General features: G+C 40.9%; 1 protein-coding gene across 1 annotated transcript in view; it reads right to left on the bottom strand.

The window, feature by feature from the left end:
* The window catches only part of LOC124804379, a 675,970-nt gene that overhangs the window by 58,375 nt on the left and 599,989 nt on the right, over positions 1–17,606 (bottom strand). The window contains exon 16 of the mRNA XM_047264747.1: positions 5,427–5,580. Within this exon, the coding sequence (XP_047120703.1) occupies positions 5,427–5,580 (154 nt within the window). The remainder of the gene's footprint in view (positions 1–5,426; positions 5,581–17,606) is intronic.

The following is a 17,606-nucleotide window of genomic DNA, read 5'->3' as shown; positions in this document are numbered from 1 at the left end:
TGTAGTATACAGAGAAGTTGCAGCATTAGAAAATTGTAGCGAAATGCAGGAAGATCTGCAGCGGATAGGCACTTGGTGCAGGGAGTGGCAACTGACCCTTAACATAGACAAATGTAATGTATTGCGAATACATAGAAAGAAGGATCCTTTATTGTATGATTATATGATAGCGGAACAAACACTGGTAGCAGTTACGTCTGTAAAATATCTGGGAGTATGCGTGCGGAACGATTTGAAGTGGAATGATCATATAAAATTAATTGTTGGTAAGGCGGGTACCAGGTTGAGATTCATTGGGAGAGTGCTTAGAAAATGTAGTCCATCAACAAAGGAGGTGGCTTACAAAACACTCGTTCGACCTATACTTGAGTATTGCTCATCAGTGTGGGATCCGTACCAGGTCGGGTTGACGGAGGAGATAGAGAAGATCCAAAGAAGAGCGGCGCGTTTCGTCACCGGGTTATTTGGTAACCGTGATAGCGTTACGGAGATGTTTAATAAACTCAAGTGGCAGACTCTGCAAGAGAGGCGCTCTGCATCGCGGTGTAGCTTGCTCGCCAGGTTTCGAGAGGGTGCGTTTCTGGATGAGGTATTGAATATATTGCTTCCCCCTACTTATACCTCCCGAGGAGATCACGAATGTAAAATTAGAGAGATTAGAGCACGCACGGAGGCTTTCTGACAGTCGTTCTTCCCGCGAACCATACGCGACTGGAACAGGAAAGGGAGGTAATGACAGTGGCACGATAAGTGCCCTCCGCCACACACCGTTGGGTGGCTTGCGGAGTATCGATGTAGATGTAGATGTAGATGTAGCTACAGAAGACATTCCTCCCCAGCTTTTTTCCTGCTTCCTTATATCATAATGTACAGCAGCTTCTGCATGGCAATCATTGGAGGACCTCTCGCACCAAAGCTTTGGCCTGCCAGCATATGTAATGGCCGAGCATAGATGGGGATATTATGCAGCTTATCACCACTTGCATTTAATGTGTTCAGCAACAGGCACTCTGCAGGCACCTTTTCCCCTGGCTGATGATGTGGAACCTGGGTGAGTATCTACTTGTCGATTTTGCTGGGACTTGCTAAACCAGTATTGGCTCATTTTAGTGGCATGTTGTCCATCTGTGTCTGTGGCGGCCATTGTCTCAGCTCTGTCTAACATTTTTGCAACTATGGGACTTCCGTATACTGTGGTTACCGATAACAGCACCCACTTTATTTCTGGAAAAATTTGCATCTTTTTGTCAGGCTAGTGGTATTTGCCACCTCACTGCTCCCTCATTTCATCCTCAATCTAATCATAAGGCTAAATGCATGGTTCAGACATTTAAAACTCAGATACAGAAGTATATATGCGCAGGTCCCCTAAAGCTGCTTTAGACCATTCTCTGAGTTCCTACTGTTTCATTCAAGTGGGGACAAGAGCCAGCTGGGAACTGCTATGTGGATGCCAACTATGAACCCTCCTTCACCTGCTGCATATGACACCATACCAGCTGATGTTGCCAGCTCTATGATGGATCTGGCTGGGTGTGTCTGTCTGGGCTTGTGGCTTCAGCTGCCAAATGAACTGCCATCACTGAGTATCACCAGGTCTGGCACCTGTGTATCATCTGCACTCCTGACAGGCAGACATCCCTTCACTTCAACCAGCTGTGGCTGTGCATGGTGAGGCCCACTGCCTCCCCTGTCCCCACCACAGCTGATACCTGTTCTTGTGTCACAGATGGTCCAGTGGGTTGCTGCCTGTGAGATTGCTGTCTGAGGTTCCTGCCTTCACCTCCCACTCCTCAACTGCTGCTGTTGCCAGTGCAGCGCCCACTGCACTTGATGCTGCAGGTGCCGTGATCTCTGTTGCTGGGTGCTGTGTGCCATTGTCTCCAACGCCCCTGCTGATGCTTCCAGCACTGACCGCTGACCTCGACAAGGACGTTACTACGGAGATGCTATCCCAGTCCTGCTCTACGGCCTTTCAAGAGAGGAGGAACAGCACACCAATCTGGTCTCTTATCACTTCTGCCCCTACTCACTGGTGCCTGCCCGCTACGTGCCGCAGAAGCCGCTGTCATTGGGTGATGACACAGATGTCAGCCCTGCTATTGGTATTTGCTGTGGCTCGTAACTCAGTGACTTGTGAAACCAATGCTTTTTTTGGTAGAGTCTGCGCAGAATACTGTGGCCAGTAGATGCACAGTTAGCAGGGCAGGGGAGAGCAATAGGGGTGGGGGATGTGGCAGATGCTGTAGGGGAAAAGCCGAGTGCTGGAGGGGGAGTGCCATTCTAAACTGAAGCCTACACTAACATTTTATTGTAAATATTTCACGAAGCCCCCCCACACCCACACTTGCATGGTGACCATTCAAAAAATCTGTCACCTCTGCTTTAGTTAGTCAACCATTTGTAACTTTCAGAGAAGCATCATGAGTTGTGAATTATGAGTAAAACCTACACATTTCTCTTGCTGTCATGTTAAAATTTGCTTCTTTTGCCAAAACACAGTGGAGTTCACAAAGTGTCATCTCACTAGCAGGTTGGCAGAAGCACTTGTGAGAGTAATCTGAAACAGTGGTTTATTTAAGTTTATTATGTGAGGACCTGAGGAAAAGTAAGGTCAGTTGCTTATGAAAAACCACATCCTTAGTACAGAATTAACATGTCATGTCTTGACTTATGTTGTTCCATACTCCACAGCATTTCTCATTTCACCAGCTATCGATGGCCTTAAAAATTACATTCTTTCATTGAAAAAGTCTGTAGTTAGTGGAATAACATGGTAGTTGCTGAAATTTTCCATAATAGCCACATGGAAAAATACTCTCCTCTTTGTATGCTATCATTTTCCTAAATCTCGTTTTGATATCTCCAACTGTTTATGAAATATGAGGAACAAACATTTTGGATATTTCACTCTGGCTTTATCACTGGTACGGCACAATCACAAATGAGTGCGTTACATCAAAGTGATTTTCTCAATATTGATGACAGAGAGAGACCTCCACTCAGGTCTAAAGAAAAATTTGATATATCAGCTAAATTTCATATGCAGAAACATATTATGTAATATGCACATCAAATCCAAAATCATGGTGCCCCTCATTGTGAACTTTTTCAAATTTTGCATAGTGTGTTACTTCCATGTAAACATCACAATAACTATCACCATTAATGAAATGTTGGGCTCATCATCATGAACCTAACAAATAAAGCTATAAGTACTGAATTCCCCCCCCCCCCCCCCCCCCACTGTCCGACGAAAGGTAGCAAAATACTGTTGCCCCCCCCCCCCCCCCCACTGACACTGAACAAACAGATGAACTCACTTAATGCTTTGGACAAAAACTGGTCACTGTGCATTGGCCACCATATCCTGCATAGACTCTATCAGTACTTTTTTGTTCAGTGCTTTTTTCTATAACATGCATTTTTCTGTGCCTCATGTGTTTGTGCATGTATGTATGTGGTTTCCCCATCCCTTAGAAGGATGAGTGATGTACCTTCACTCATGATGCATGTGATTTCAGAGAGCACATGTCCATACAGTTCACAGGTTTTCTTATAGAGGCCTGGGTCAGCCCTCTGGCAGGCCCCAGTGAATTGCCAAAGAAACAGCATTATTTAAGCAATTGAAAATGATTGTTTGGCCTATTGTTTATGCTGTATTACTGTTTCCAGTCAATTTGTTCAGTGCTATGTGTAACTTGTATTTTACATATTGCTCTATAAAATACTATGTTCCATAAATCGTGTTTGTTCTTGCTATAACACATGTGTTATGACGACACTCCATTGATGGAACTGACTCTGGGTTCATAATAATTTGGAATCATTGACAGTTTTATAAGATGGATGTTGCTCAATTAGTACTCTCCATACTGAATTTTCCAAAGTGTGCAAGTAATGAGCCAGCAGATTGGTGCTTAATGATGAATCATCTTAGGCACAATCTGCCACCATCTCCTCAAATTCTTCTGTGTGTGCAGTTGTTTGATGATAACTTCTCTGTAGACAGAAGGCCCTGACTTCTCATATGTTTCTGTCCATATCATTAGATTTCTTCCAGTTTCTTAGAATGGTGAATATATTGCAATTTTTCCCTATAAATTTGTTTGGCATTACAGGTGCTACAACTTGCTGCACCATACATTAAATGAAAATCAGCTAATTTTTGTTTGAGTAAAGCTCCATCATCCACAACCAATCATGAACCGTGAACAATGATAAAGTCAATCCTAGATATATTACAGAGGGTTATGAATTGTATTTCAAGGTATTGCAGCCAATGTTGGTGCAGCAAGAGACACTCATACATATAAGTAAAAGCCAGTTATGGAGATGTTCTACAAAAACATCCAGCATTATATCCAAGTAAATATAAGAGAAGAAACAACAGTTTTTGGCATCTTTGTGATTTCAGCTTGTGGTCTAACACAGAGAAGAATAATCAAGAATAAGTGTGAGACTAAAAAACACTCATAAAGTAATTTGTTTTACTTCATTAAGATCCTCTGCTGAGTAGGTTATGAGAGTGAATGATTTTATCATGAACTATTTTCTATGTCAAGCAATGGAAAATCCAGGATGGAATGTAACAATATTATGAGCAGGAAAGGTGCTACTCACCATATAGCAGAGATGGTGAGTCACAGATAGGCACAACAAAAAGACTCTCACAATTATAGCTTTTGGTCATTAAGGCCTACATCAACAATACATACACATATGCACATGCACACACACTCATCAAATACAGCTCACTCCACAACTGCAGTCTCAGGCCAAAACTGCAGTTGTGCATGTGAGTTGCATTTGCATGAGTGTGTGTGCATGTGCATATGCATATGTGTGTCTATTGTTAACATAGGTCTCAATGGCCGAAAGCTATAATTGTGAGAGTCTCTTTGTTGTGACTGTCTGTGCCTCAGCATCTCTACTGTATGGTGACTAGTAACTTCTCCTTCTCATAATATTGTTACTGTTTTCTATGTGATATTCCAGTATTTTACAGTGAGACAAACAGTGTGAAGAGTTTAGTTTAAATGGTGTTATTGATGTACACGATCAGAACACTTTTCACTTTCCACTGTTGCAAAGGCATTACAGATCAATAACAATCTAAAATAAAATAAACAATAAATAAATCATAAACATATTTTTTTCCTAAGGTTAAATTCCAGAAATAGCAAAATAAGACTTGCTATGACAATGATGAGTAATATTACTACTGGATTTATCAGTCTGAATAATTTTTTGCAGCCACATATGAACAAAAATTGGAAATGGTGAGTGATTCCATAGCTTACAAAAATTATAAAAGAATTCCATTATCTAAAAGTGAACATTAGACTCAGCAACTTCAAATTTAAAAAAGAGAGAGAGAGAGAGAGAGAGAGAAGGTTACACTAAATGTGTAACTAATTGCTTACGTATACTGCTGATTTTCACCAATTGTTCTGAAGAAATATGGATATTTAGTTCTGTCTGAAAAGCTGGAGCCTTCTGCGCTGTAGCTTATTACAACTGTTTTATAATACTTTGTGACTCCTGCCAGTGGTTCAACAGTATCAGAACATGCTGGGCCTGTAGGTAAGAGAGAAGAGAACATCACTGTTTGATCAACAAATATGTGTTTGATCAACAAATATGCTGGAAGAAACTGAAGAATCATGTTAACAAACTGCTTTTCCTCAATACATAACATAATTTTCTTTTAAATATTACTGGAAAACCTGGTTATCTATGATTGTAAAGATGTTCCTTGTCACCCAAGGTTTATGGGTTTGATTCCCACAGTGGGCATGGTGGATTTTAAACCATATGACTTTCATCAGTGTCGTGTCATGTATTGTCTTCTGCTGGTGTCTATGGGGTATTGTGAATGCCTTATGTTCCACTGTGATAAATACCAGTCACTGTGTTTGGTCTAATGTGCTCTACAAAACAACTGTAGTTAAGCACCTCACAGGGGACAGTAATATGCTCTAAACATCCTATGTTTTTGAGAAGATTGTGACTTACATGGATGAGGTACAACTAAGCTACAACAGTAATCATGAATAACAGGAGTGATAATTAACATACAAAACCAGAAACTTTACATCCTATCCACAAGACTACATGGTGGCCAAAGTTGACATGCAGAAGATAAATTAAGTTTCAAAATTTTGTATTCAGGATTCCAATTCTTCCCTCTCCTCCTCTGTAGTTTTATTAAAGAAGATTATGTAAAATTTCTCAAAGAGGAGGATGATTGACTTGGTAGTCCTACCTAAATAGATAATACCAAAAACAAATAATTAGAAATCAGGCCAAATAATGAAAAAAATAATAATATAATGGAAGGAAACATTCCACGTGGGAAAAATTATATATAAATACAAATATGAGGTGACTTACCGAACAAAAACGCTGGCAGGTCGATAGACACACAAACAAACACAAACATACACACAAAATTCAAGCTTTCGCAACAAATTGTTGCCTCATCAGGAAAGAGGGAAGGAGAGGGGAAGACGAAAGGAAGTGGGTTTTAAGGAGAGGGTAAGGAGTCATTCCAATCCCGGGAGCGGAAAGACTTACCTTAGGGGGAAAAAAGGACAGGTATACGCTCGCACACACGCACATATCCATCCACACACTTCCTTTCGTCTTCCCCTCTCCTTCCCTCTTTCCTGATGAGGCAACAATTTGTTGCGAAAGCTTGAATTTTGTGTGTATGTTTGTGTTTGTTTGAGTGTCTATCGACCTGCCAGCGTTTTTGTTCGGTAAGTCACCTCATCTTTGTATTTATATAGAAAAAAATAATAAGTTATGTTTATAGTCCAGGCAGTTAGTGCACAAAAAAAAGACTATATATGCAAATATTGACAACTGCCTGGACAATTAATCAAAATATAACCATCTCAACTCATTAACATGCTTGTAACACTTCTAATCAAAAGCAAGACATTGACTTCTTCAGCCCTTTTGAAAGGGAGAGGACACCAAGTATCAGATATGAGGAGGATTGAAATATAAATGGTAATTTCGACAGTGTACTGCACGAGCAGTTCCAAGCTGATGGTGGAGTTGGGGGGTGGGGGATTAAAGACTGGTGCGTTAGGGATGGGGAATCCTTATGGTTTGCTGCTGCACTCTGTTCAGCCATGATTGAACAAGAGAGTCTTTCGACTGTTGCACAGTGTGTTACAATGAAGCTTTTAATCCATGAAGGGGTGTCTCAGAACTAAGTGTTTACTTGAGCTGAAAATTTAGGGCAGCCAAGAAAGTGTAGAAAATGGTCATGCTCGACTCCCAAGGTCAAGCATCACAAATGACAACATCTGTGTTGTTCAGGAGCTTATTGAAGGTGATTGCCTGTGCAATGTTGAAGAAATCACAGCAGAAGTGGGCATCAGCATTGGGAGTGCTCATTACATTATCAAATGACAGCTTGGATTTAGAAAAATTAGTGTTTGATTGGTTCCAAAGTTCTTAATGAAACAGCAGAAATAGGTCAGCAAGGATAACTCTGAGAGACTTAGGGATCGATTTGAGCAAGAAGGGGTGGAGTTTTTGAAGCACATCATCATCTGATGAGACAAGTGGCTTCATTATACTTCAGAATCCAAAATGGTGAGTAAGGAGTGGCAAAGAAAGGATTAAGCCTGCCTTGTGAAAGCCAAAACCCACCTCTCAGCTGGAAGAGTTACTGTGACTGTCTCTTTTGACTATAGAGAAGTGTTACTCATTGACTTTCTTCACAATCAACATATGGTGGAGGCAGCTTACTACTGACACTCATTAACATAGGAAAAGCTGCCCACCAAAACAAAAGATTAGGAATGCATTTCAAAGATGTCATACTTCCCTGTGACAACACTAAACCCCACACCATGTTTTCACAAGGGACAAATTGGAGGACATTTTTGAGTCATTTACAGTTTATTTTGATAGTAATGACACACATTATTAATATGTGTAACTACTTATTTATTTGGGCAGATTACAGCTTAAAAATTTCAAATTCTTTCAACAATCTAAATTTACCAAATAACCCTTATCTTTTCTTGAATATGCTGAAAATTATGTTTAAGGAAATTGTAAAACTAATAAATTTTACAATATCCACAGTAAAAGCACCAAGACAGGCAGCTCAACAAAAAGGTCACTTAAAGACTTTTAATTGAAATGTGTGGCAGAAAAGCTAACTTTTTTAAAGCATCTCCATTCAAGAACTATAATTTTGAAATGTTCTCAGTTACTCAGCCAAGTGGCATTGTTCAGATGGTGTCGTACTTGAGGAAGCTGACTTGCCATCTTCTGGTAGTACTGATGACTTATCTTTTCCTCTGGGTTCAGCCTTATATATCCCCTTTCCCTCCTGCTGTCGAGCTAGATCCAGCAGTACCAGGGTGTGGGCCCAATGGTGTGGTGGCACACAAGTTGCGGTTCTCAGTCTTCGTGCCACCACTATTGACAGGGAGGTGTGATCTCAGTTCTTCAGTTGGCATAGTGTGACTGGATCTTCCCTCAGCCTGTAGCAGTACTTTCAATCTCCTCAAGGCTGGGTCCTATTTCTTGTTTAGTTGGAGACCACCATCCGTTCATCATGTAGTTACCTCTACAGATTCCCTTGAAACAGAGTCCCAGAATGTGTTGGCCTATTTTAAGAACTTGGTGACATCACAATTCATGCTATATTCTTTGGAGATACAGTTCTCTATGACAGCTGGCTTCGTTGGTTGCTCCTTAACCATATGAAGCATGTACTCCACACACCTTTCCTGCACCACATGGATAACATAACCTAAATACACTTTGTGCTAAGGAAAAAGAGCTCTACATAATTCAGAGAACCAGAAGCAACCAAGATTTGAAACTCCTGTCATCATTAGTATTGTAGAATCTTCCATTCTGTCATGTACTGTGCTCAAAAAATGAAACACTCCAAGAATAGTGCAAAAGCTATTTGGAACACTGTTAAACAAGACACAAACAAAATTAGTGATCAAAATGAAATAATGTCTCGTGAAAACAGCTCTAGCAGAAATGGCAACCTTTCAAACTATTGGCCACTAAATCCAGTTATTTCCTCACAGTGACTGCAAACACCACAGCCCAGTAATGAACAACCAAATAAAGATGTGTTAATTTACTTGTGCAGACACTGTATGCACCAGTGATAGACATCAGTTTCAAAAACACAGTCCCTAAGGAGATTACAGAATTAATCATGTCACAAAAAAATATTAATTATGCTGCCTATGGTGGTCCTCCTCTTCTTTTAAAAATCATTTGAGAAAGTGGCTGGTAATAGAATACTCACCCATTTAACTGAGCAGAACTTGTTAACTAACTCTCAATTTGGCTTTAGTGAAGGATTCTCTACACAGAGTGAGACAAAAGATCTCATAAATGAAGTGCGTCTCTAGTGATCTCATTGTTGATGCGATGTTAAACCCTAACCATGTCTCCTTCCTTCAGAAATGAAGTGCTAAAGTGCGTGTCATTTATGTTGGCGGCCGAGTTTAGGTTCATTCTGCGCATCTGACGTCACAAAACACAGTCAGCCAATGAACAGAGAATGACGTTGCCAGATCTCGACTGCAGTGCAGAGCATGGACGAGTGTCTTCAGTTTTAGAAATGTTCAGTCATAAATAAAGTAATAGAACAAAAGCAATGTCTTGATAGCAGACATTCTTTTATAGAAAGTTTGGAAAAAGCATTCTTTATACCAATTGCTTCATATTCTATTAATTGATTAAACCAAACAAGCAATAAGACTCCTAATTCAGGCGATAGCAAGGAAAGGTGTTTGTATCACTCTCACAAACCACTTTTTCGCAATAAAGAACAGCGGTAATTGTTTATTTCCTATTGTACTTCAATGAAGCGTGAGTAATTCATAGTCATACCAACAGTGTTTGTCAGTATTTTACGTGACGTGTTATAGTCATCATGACGTTATGTAGTCAAACGAGATGCGTTAGCATAACGGTTAAGGTGTTAGGCTGCTACGTGAAAGGTTATGAGTTCAAACTTTGTGCGGTGCTTAATATTTTCATTATTTAAAAACAATATCGAAGTGCCTTACTTCATGAATTATATTTGTCTGAATGCAATTTTTTGAAATTTCTAGTGCTTTGTCTCTTCATTAACCCTTTCGCTGCTGCACACACGTGTTCGCCACATTCCGCGCTGTGCGTGATTTTGTCATCACTGCACTGCTTGCCTGTGCAGACACATGGTGTTCCCACTGCTTTGACACACTTATCATTCGATTTCACAAAAACTATTTGGCCCAAAAATTTGATTTTTATACGTCTTCTTGACTGATACCTTCCCACCATAAATGACTTAATTTTGTTTCGATGTTCAACGCAGTTATTATGCAGCATTAATTATAGTAAACCATTGCACGAAATTTTGAAGAGTTTGCAGAGGTGAAAGTCCATAGAGTATACTTTCCATATGGTCGATTTTAGTTGCCACAATGATGAGAATGAAATGTGGATAAGATACCTAAATTTCATACAAAATTTACTGTATAACAATATCTCATTTAATTTAAGTACGACATAGGTGTCGTATGTAATATTGAGAAATATTCCGTCTTTCGCGACTGTAATAAAAGTATTATTTACACCGGACGCGTTTGGCTTTATTTTAAAGCACTTCAATCAAGGAAAGGTATGGCACATACACAATGGTACTCATGTTCTCTTTCTTGTTTTTGTTCCACAGTCGCAGTTTTACCAATGGTACTGAAATATATTCCTCTTCTGCAACTGTAATAAGGGGCTTATTTAGACCAGACGCGTTTCTCTCTTTTGAAGCATCTTCAGTGGACAGTATTTTGTCTCCTCCATTGCCAAGTCACCTTTCGTAGTTTTGTGCTGCGGTAACACAATATTCAACGTTTGTGTTGGCTGATCAGTGTTTTAGCAAATAAATGCTTGTGTGTGCCACACACAAAAATTATATTTGACATAGCTCAGAGCACTTCACTGATAGACGGTATATTCAAGTCCTAATGTTTTTGTAAGTCCACAGTTTTGTTTAATGTATTTTGTCTACTTCCTTTTGATTGATTGAAGTGCTTTAAAATAAAGCCAAACGTGCTCAGTGTAAATAAAACTTTTGTTACAGTCGTGAAAGACAGAATATTTCTCAATATTACATACGACACCTATGTGGTACTTAAATGAGCTATTGTTATACAGTAAATTTTATATGAAATTTAGATGAAATTTATATTTATATTTATATGAAATTTAGGTATCTTGTCCACATTTCATTCTCAACATTGTGGCAACTAAAATCGACCATACGGAAAGTATACTCTATGGACTTTTACCTCTGCAAACTCTTCAAAATTTTGTGCAATGGTTTACTATATTTAATGCTGCATAATAACTGCGTTGAACATCGAAACAAAATCAGGTATCAGTCAAGAAGATGTGTAAAAATCTAATTTTTGGGCCAAATAGTTTTTGTGGAATCGATTGATAAGACTGTCAAAGCAGTCGGAACACGATATGTCTGCACAGGTGAGCAGTGCAATGACAAAATCGCGCACAGCGCGGAATGCAGGGAGCACGTCTTTGTAGCAGCGAAAGGGTTAATGCGGCCGTGATGACTTTACTTCATGAACTGCGCGCTCCCCCCTAAATGTTAGCTTGCGAACTATGCTATACTATGGCGCTGCTTCTATTGGTCCGTGCGTCATGTGCAACTGGCAACGCAGCAATCTCCCGCGTCTGGGCGGGCATGCGCGAGCTGCCAAGATAAGAGAATTGAACTACAGCAGATCAAAACAAGAAAATTTATGCTGTTGTATATTCTGTAACTTTGCCAAAGCCTCTGATTGTGTGAATCACAAAATTCTATTTAGCAAACTAAAGTGTTATGGCAATAATGGCATCCTTCTTGCGTGGATGGAATCTTACTTCTCTCCTTTTCCACTCTCCCCCACCTCCTCCACTACCTCTCCCATAACTTTCCGACACTGCAACTGATTGCCTTGTCCTGCCACCATCTAGAACCTGCATGCTACACATAGCAGCAATGACTTCAATCGCCCCACCCATACCCTGCTATCCCTCCCCCTTCCCCACTGCACTATGGATTGCTGCTTCTGTTCAATACGGCACAGTTGAATTCTGGCCAAAGCCACAATATAGTGGTCATTTAAGGAATTTAAGGAGATGGGACCTGGATAAACTGACTAAACCAGAGGTTGTACAGAGTTTCAGGGAGAGCGTAAGGGAACAATTGACAGGAATATGGGAAAGAAATACAGTAGAAGAAGAATGGGTAGCTTTGAGGGATAAAATAGTGAAGGCAGCAAAGGATCAAGTAGGTAAAAAGATGAGGGCTAGTAGAAATCCATGGGTAACAGAAGAAATATTGAATTTAATTGATGAAAGGAGAAAATATAAAAATGCAGTAAGTGAAGCAGGAAAAAGGAATACAAACGTCTTAAAAATGAGATCAACAGGAGGTGCAAAATGGCTAAGCAGGGATGGTTAGAGGACAAATGTAAGGATGTAGAGGCTTATTTCACTAAGGGTAAGATAGATACTGCCTACAGGAAAATTAAAGAGACTTTTGGAGAAATGAGAACCACTTGTATGAATATCAAGAGCTCAGATGGAAACCCAGTTCTAAGCAAAGAAGGGAAAGCAGAAAGGTGGAAGGAGTATATAGAGGGTCTATACAGGGGCAATGTTCTTGAGGACAATATTATGGAAATGGAAGAGGATGTAGATGAAGATGAAATGGGAGATACGATACTGCGTGAAGAGTTTGACAGAGCACTGAAGGACCTGAGTCGAAACAAGGCCACGGGAGTAGACAACATTCCATTAGAACTACTGGCAGCCTTGGGAGAGCCAGTCCTGACAAAACTCTACCATCTGGTGAGCAAGATGCATGAGACAGGTGAAATACCCTCAGACTGCAAGAATAATATAATAATTCCAATCCCAAAGAAAGCAGGTGTTGACAGATGTGAAAATTACTGAACTATCAGTTTAATAAGTCACAGCTGCAAAATACTAACGCAAATTCCTTGCAGACAAATGGAAAAACTGGTAGAAGCCGACCTCGGGGAAAATCAGTTTGGATTCCGTAGAAATACTGGAACACGTGAGGCAATACTGACCCTATGACTTATCTTAGAAGGTAGATTAAGGAAAGGCAAACCTATGATTCTATCATTTGTAGACTTAGAGAAAGCTTTTGACAATGTTGACTGGAATACTCTCTTTCAAATTCTGAAGGTGTCAGGGGTAAAATACAGGGACCAAAAGGCTATTTACAGTTTGGTCAGAAACCAGATGGCAGTTACAAGAGTCAAGGGACATGAAAGGGAAGCAGTGGTTGGGAAGGGAGTGAGGCAGGGTTGTAGCCTGTCACCGATGTTATTCCATCTGTATATTGAGCAAGCAGTAAAGGAAACAAAAGAAAAATTCAGAGTAGGTATTAAAATCCATGGAGAAGAAATAAAGACTTTGAGTTTTGCTGATGACATTGTAATTCTGTCAGAGACTTTGCTGTCTCTTGGAAGAGCAGTTGAACGGAATAGACAGTGTCTTGAAATGAGGATATAAGATGAACATCAACAAAAGCAAAACGAGGATAATGGAATGTATTCGAATTAAATTGGGTGATGCTGAGGGAATTGGATTAGGAAATGAGACACTTAAAGTAGTAAAGAAGTTTTGCTATTTGGGGAGCAAAATAACTGATGATGGTCGAAATAGAGAGGATGTAAAATGTAGACTGGCATATCTGAAATGCCTTGGTTTAAAAATAATATTACTAATGATACAAAAAAATGGACACTCCAAGCAGCAAGCAGGAACACACACACACACACACACACACACACACACACACACACACACAGACAAGCACAAGCACACCTCACGCACACATGACCATCAACTCCAGCATCTTGGGCCAGAACACAATATCACATGGGATGCAAGCAGCAATCTAGATGGGGTGGGGGTGGGGAAGGGGAAGGAGAAGGGATAGTAGTGTATGAGTGGGGAGAGACATGAATACTGTCTGGTGCAATGTGCAGGGAATAGACTGCCAACAGGTGCAGCATCAGAAGGTTGTGGGGGAGGGAGGTGGAGAAAAAAGAAACAAAAAAGGAGAGGAGTGGGGAAAGACAGGCAGATGCATTGGCAGAGGGCTGCACTTTAACAGGGTGGGAGAATGGGGAGGAGATGATGGGACATAGGGGGTGGAAAATGTTGGGTGGCGGGTGTGGGGAAGTCTGTTGCTATAGGTTGAGGCCCAGATAATTATAGGATTGGAGAATGTGTTGTAGGGGTAACTATAACTCCCATCTGTGCTGTGCAGGAAAGCTAGTGGTGGAGGGGAGGATACAGATGGCTCAGGTAGCGCAGCAGCCATTGAAATCAAGTGTGTTATGTTCAGCTGCAAGTTGCACCACAAGGTGGTATACTTTGCTCTTGGCCACAGTTTAGCGGTGGCTGTTCATCCTGCTAGACAGCTGGTTGGTAGTCATACCAATATAAAAACCTATGCAGTGATTCCAGCAGAGCTGGTAAATTACATGGCTGCTTTCGCAAGTGGCCCGGCCCCTGATGGGGTAGGATAAACCTATGACAGGACTGGAATAGAAAGTACAGGGTGGGTGGATTGGGCAGGTTTTGCACCTGCTTCTTCCACAGGGGTTGAGATTAGGAGTGGCATGGGGATGGACTAGCACATTGTGGAGGAAGGGTGGATGATGGAATACCACTTTAGGAGGGGCGGGAAGTATCTTGGGTAGGATTGTCCTCATTTCAAGGCACGATGATAGGCAATCAAAGCCTTGGCAAATGATGTGGTTCTGCTGTTCCAGTGATGAAGGTGACACTCCTTTGTGGCTCGTTTTTAGGGGTGGTGGGAGGACTGGGATTGTTAGGGGAAACGGTACAAGAGATCTGTTTGCAGACTAGGTCTGGGAGATAGTGCCTGTCTGTGAAGTAGAGATGGGCAAACTGAAACACGTAACTGTTTCAAAACAAATGAAACAATACAATGTAATGTTTCGATACGCTGTTTTGAAACAGTGAAACAGTTTGTGTTTTGTAATCTAATAAACCTAGACATTTTATCATCTTGAATGTCTACTGTATAGGTATGTCCATATAAACACAAATGAGGCGCGAGAGCGCTAATCATATCGCAGAAAGTATGAAACTATCACTTAGGCATCTTGGCAGTTTCGTATTTCATGCAGCAAATGCGCTGCTTTCGTGTCGTGTGACTTTCATACTTTTCAATTGGTTGAGGACAGCCATAGCTGAAGACAGAAGAACCACCACGAACGGAACTGGAGGTGGGAGCGAACTGCAGAAACAACGGATATGGTACTGGGATTCCCACATTCCGCTAGTATGGGAATATACCCATCCTGCTAATTCCCATGCACACAAAGGGAATCATTGTGGATAATAGGCACAGTGACTATAGACTCACAAATAATGCCAAATAATTCGAATAAATAACAAAATATAACAGAAAAATTTTTGTTTTTAAAGGTGTTTCGAACCGTTACTATAAATTCACCATGCTTCCCAGCCCTTCCTGTTCACCATTACACTATCAGTGATACGTCAAACAGATTGCTTGCAATTATACCTACATTAAATTTATGTATATGTATAATAACTGTCACTCTACGCCTTTTTTTAATTCAAAATGTTCTAGGCTTACGTGCATTTCTTAATATGATTACTGTACTTGAACAGAGAAATGTATGTTATAAAAAAAAGTGTAATTTAACTGAATGATTTTCACATGAAACTTCCTGGCAGATTAAAACTGTGTGCCCGACCGAGACTCGAACTCGGTTTCATATCAGCGCACACTCCGCTGCAGAGTGAAAATCTCATTCTGGATTTTCACATATTTATTATTTTGAATGTGAATAGTATGCGTTGTCTTATTGTTTGGTTAATTTTTATAAAGCAAATGTTACGCCATTTCAGAATAGGACAGTCATCTAGAAACGAAGCTTTATTTTCGGATATCTAAAGCTTCATGCTATTGCTTGTCAAAACGATTTCGACACTCTTGAAAGTGTTTCACGAAGTGGTTTGTTGTGTTTCAGTACCTGTGCCGAGCCCAAATCTCGTCTGACACAGAGCGGAATGAAACATCACTGTTTTGATACAATCAGTCCGTTCCAAGCACAGGTGGACTGAAACAGCCTTATTTTGAAACAACGATACAGTTTCTGTGTCTGGTTCGAGATCGAATCTGGTCCGGATATCCGAGACAGGGGCGGAATGAAACACCACTGTTTCGAAACAGTGAACCACAGCCGTTCCGAAACACTGAAACAGTTCCACGTATCGATACACTGTATCGAAACATAGAAACAGTGGCCAAGTCTACTGTGAAGGCTTTGATGAGACCTTCAGCATAGCTGAGCAAGGGAGTTTTTGTCACTGCAGATACACAGTCCCCAGGTAGCCATGCTATGTGGGAGGGACTTTTTGGTGTGAAAGGGATGACAGCTGTCAAAATGCTGGTACTGTTGATGTTTGGTGGGTTTAATTTGGACAGAGGTGTATATGGGGCCATCAGAGAGGAGGGAGTCAAAATCTAGGAAAGTAGCACACTGAGTTGAGGAAGACCACATGAAGTGGATGGGAGAGAAGCTGTTTGGGATGTGAAGGAATGAAGATAAGGTGTCTTGTCCCTGCATCCAGATCATGAAGATATCGTCAATGAACCTGAACCAGCTAGGGGTCCATAAAAAAAGTTGCCATAGGAGCATGCCATGTGGGGGCCATTGATTTATTTACGTACCTACCCTCCGAATGAGAAACAGTTGAGGGTTAGGATAAAGTTAGTAAGATGTCTGAGGAATAAAGTAGTGGGCTTGGAGTCTGAAGGATGTTGGGAAAAGTAGTGTTCAATAGTGGCAACACCATGGGCATGTGGGAAGTTGGTGAATAGTGAGACGGCATCAACAATGATGAGTAGGGATCCAGGATGTACAGGGGTGGGTATGGTGGAGAGTCGGAGAAGGAAAGGGTTGGGGTCTTTGATGTGGGAGGCTAGATTACAGGCAATTGGTTGGCGGTGTTGGTCTATGAGTACCGAAATTCTTTCAGTGGGGGCACAATAACCAGCCACAATGGAATGTCCAGTATTTTTTGGTTTATGGATTTTGGGGAGCATGTAGAAGGTGGGTGTGCAGGGAGGGTGTGACGAGGGAAATGGATTCGGGGGAGATGTTCTAGGAAGGGCCTAAGGCTTTAAGTAGGTATTGGAGTTTGTGTTGGACTTCTAGGATGGGATCACTGTGGGAAAGTTTATAGGTGGAGGAGTCAGACAGTTGGCAGAGGCCTTCTGCAGGGTAGTCACTGCAATTCATAGCAACAGTGGTGGAACATTTGTGTGCACGTAGGATGATAAGATCAGGATTTGTTTTGAGGTTGTCTATGGCTGTTCTTTTTTCTACTGAAAGGTAGGTGTTCTGAAGAAGGGATCTGGGGAAGAATGGTGAGACTAAGTTGGAGGCAAAGAATTCCTGGAAGGTGACTAATAGATGGTTAGGTGGGAGGTGAGGGGGATCACAGTTGAA

The sequence above is a fragment of the Schistocerca piceifrons genome, chromosome 1, assembly GCF_021461385.2.
Source record: "Schistocerca piceifrons isolate TAMUIC-IGC-003096 chromosome 1, iqSchPice1.1, whole genome shotgun sequence".
Classification (NCBI taxonomy): domain Eukaryota; kingdom Metazoa; phylum Arthropoda; class Insecta; order Orthoptera; family Acrididae; genus Schistocerca; species Schistocerca piceifrons.
The sequence above is the reverse complement of the archived record's forward strand: the minus strand, read 5'-3'. Positions and strand labels throughout refer to the sequence as shown.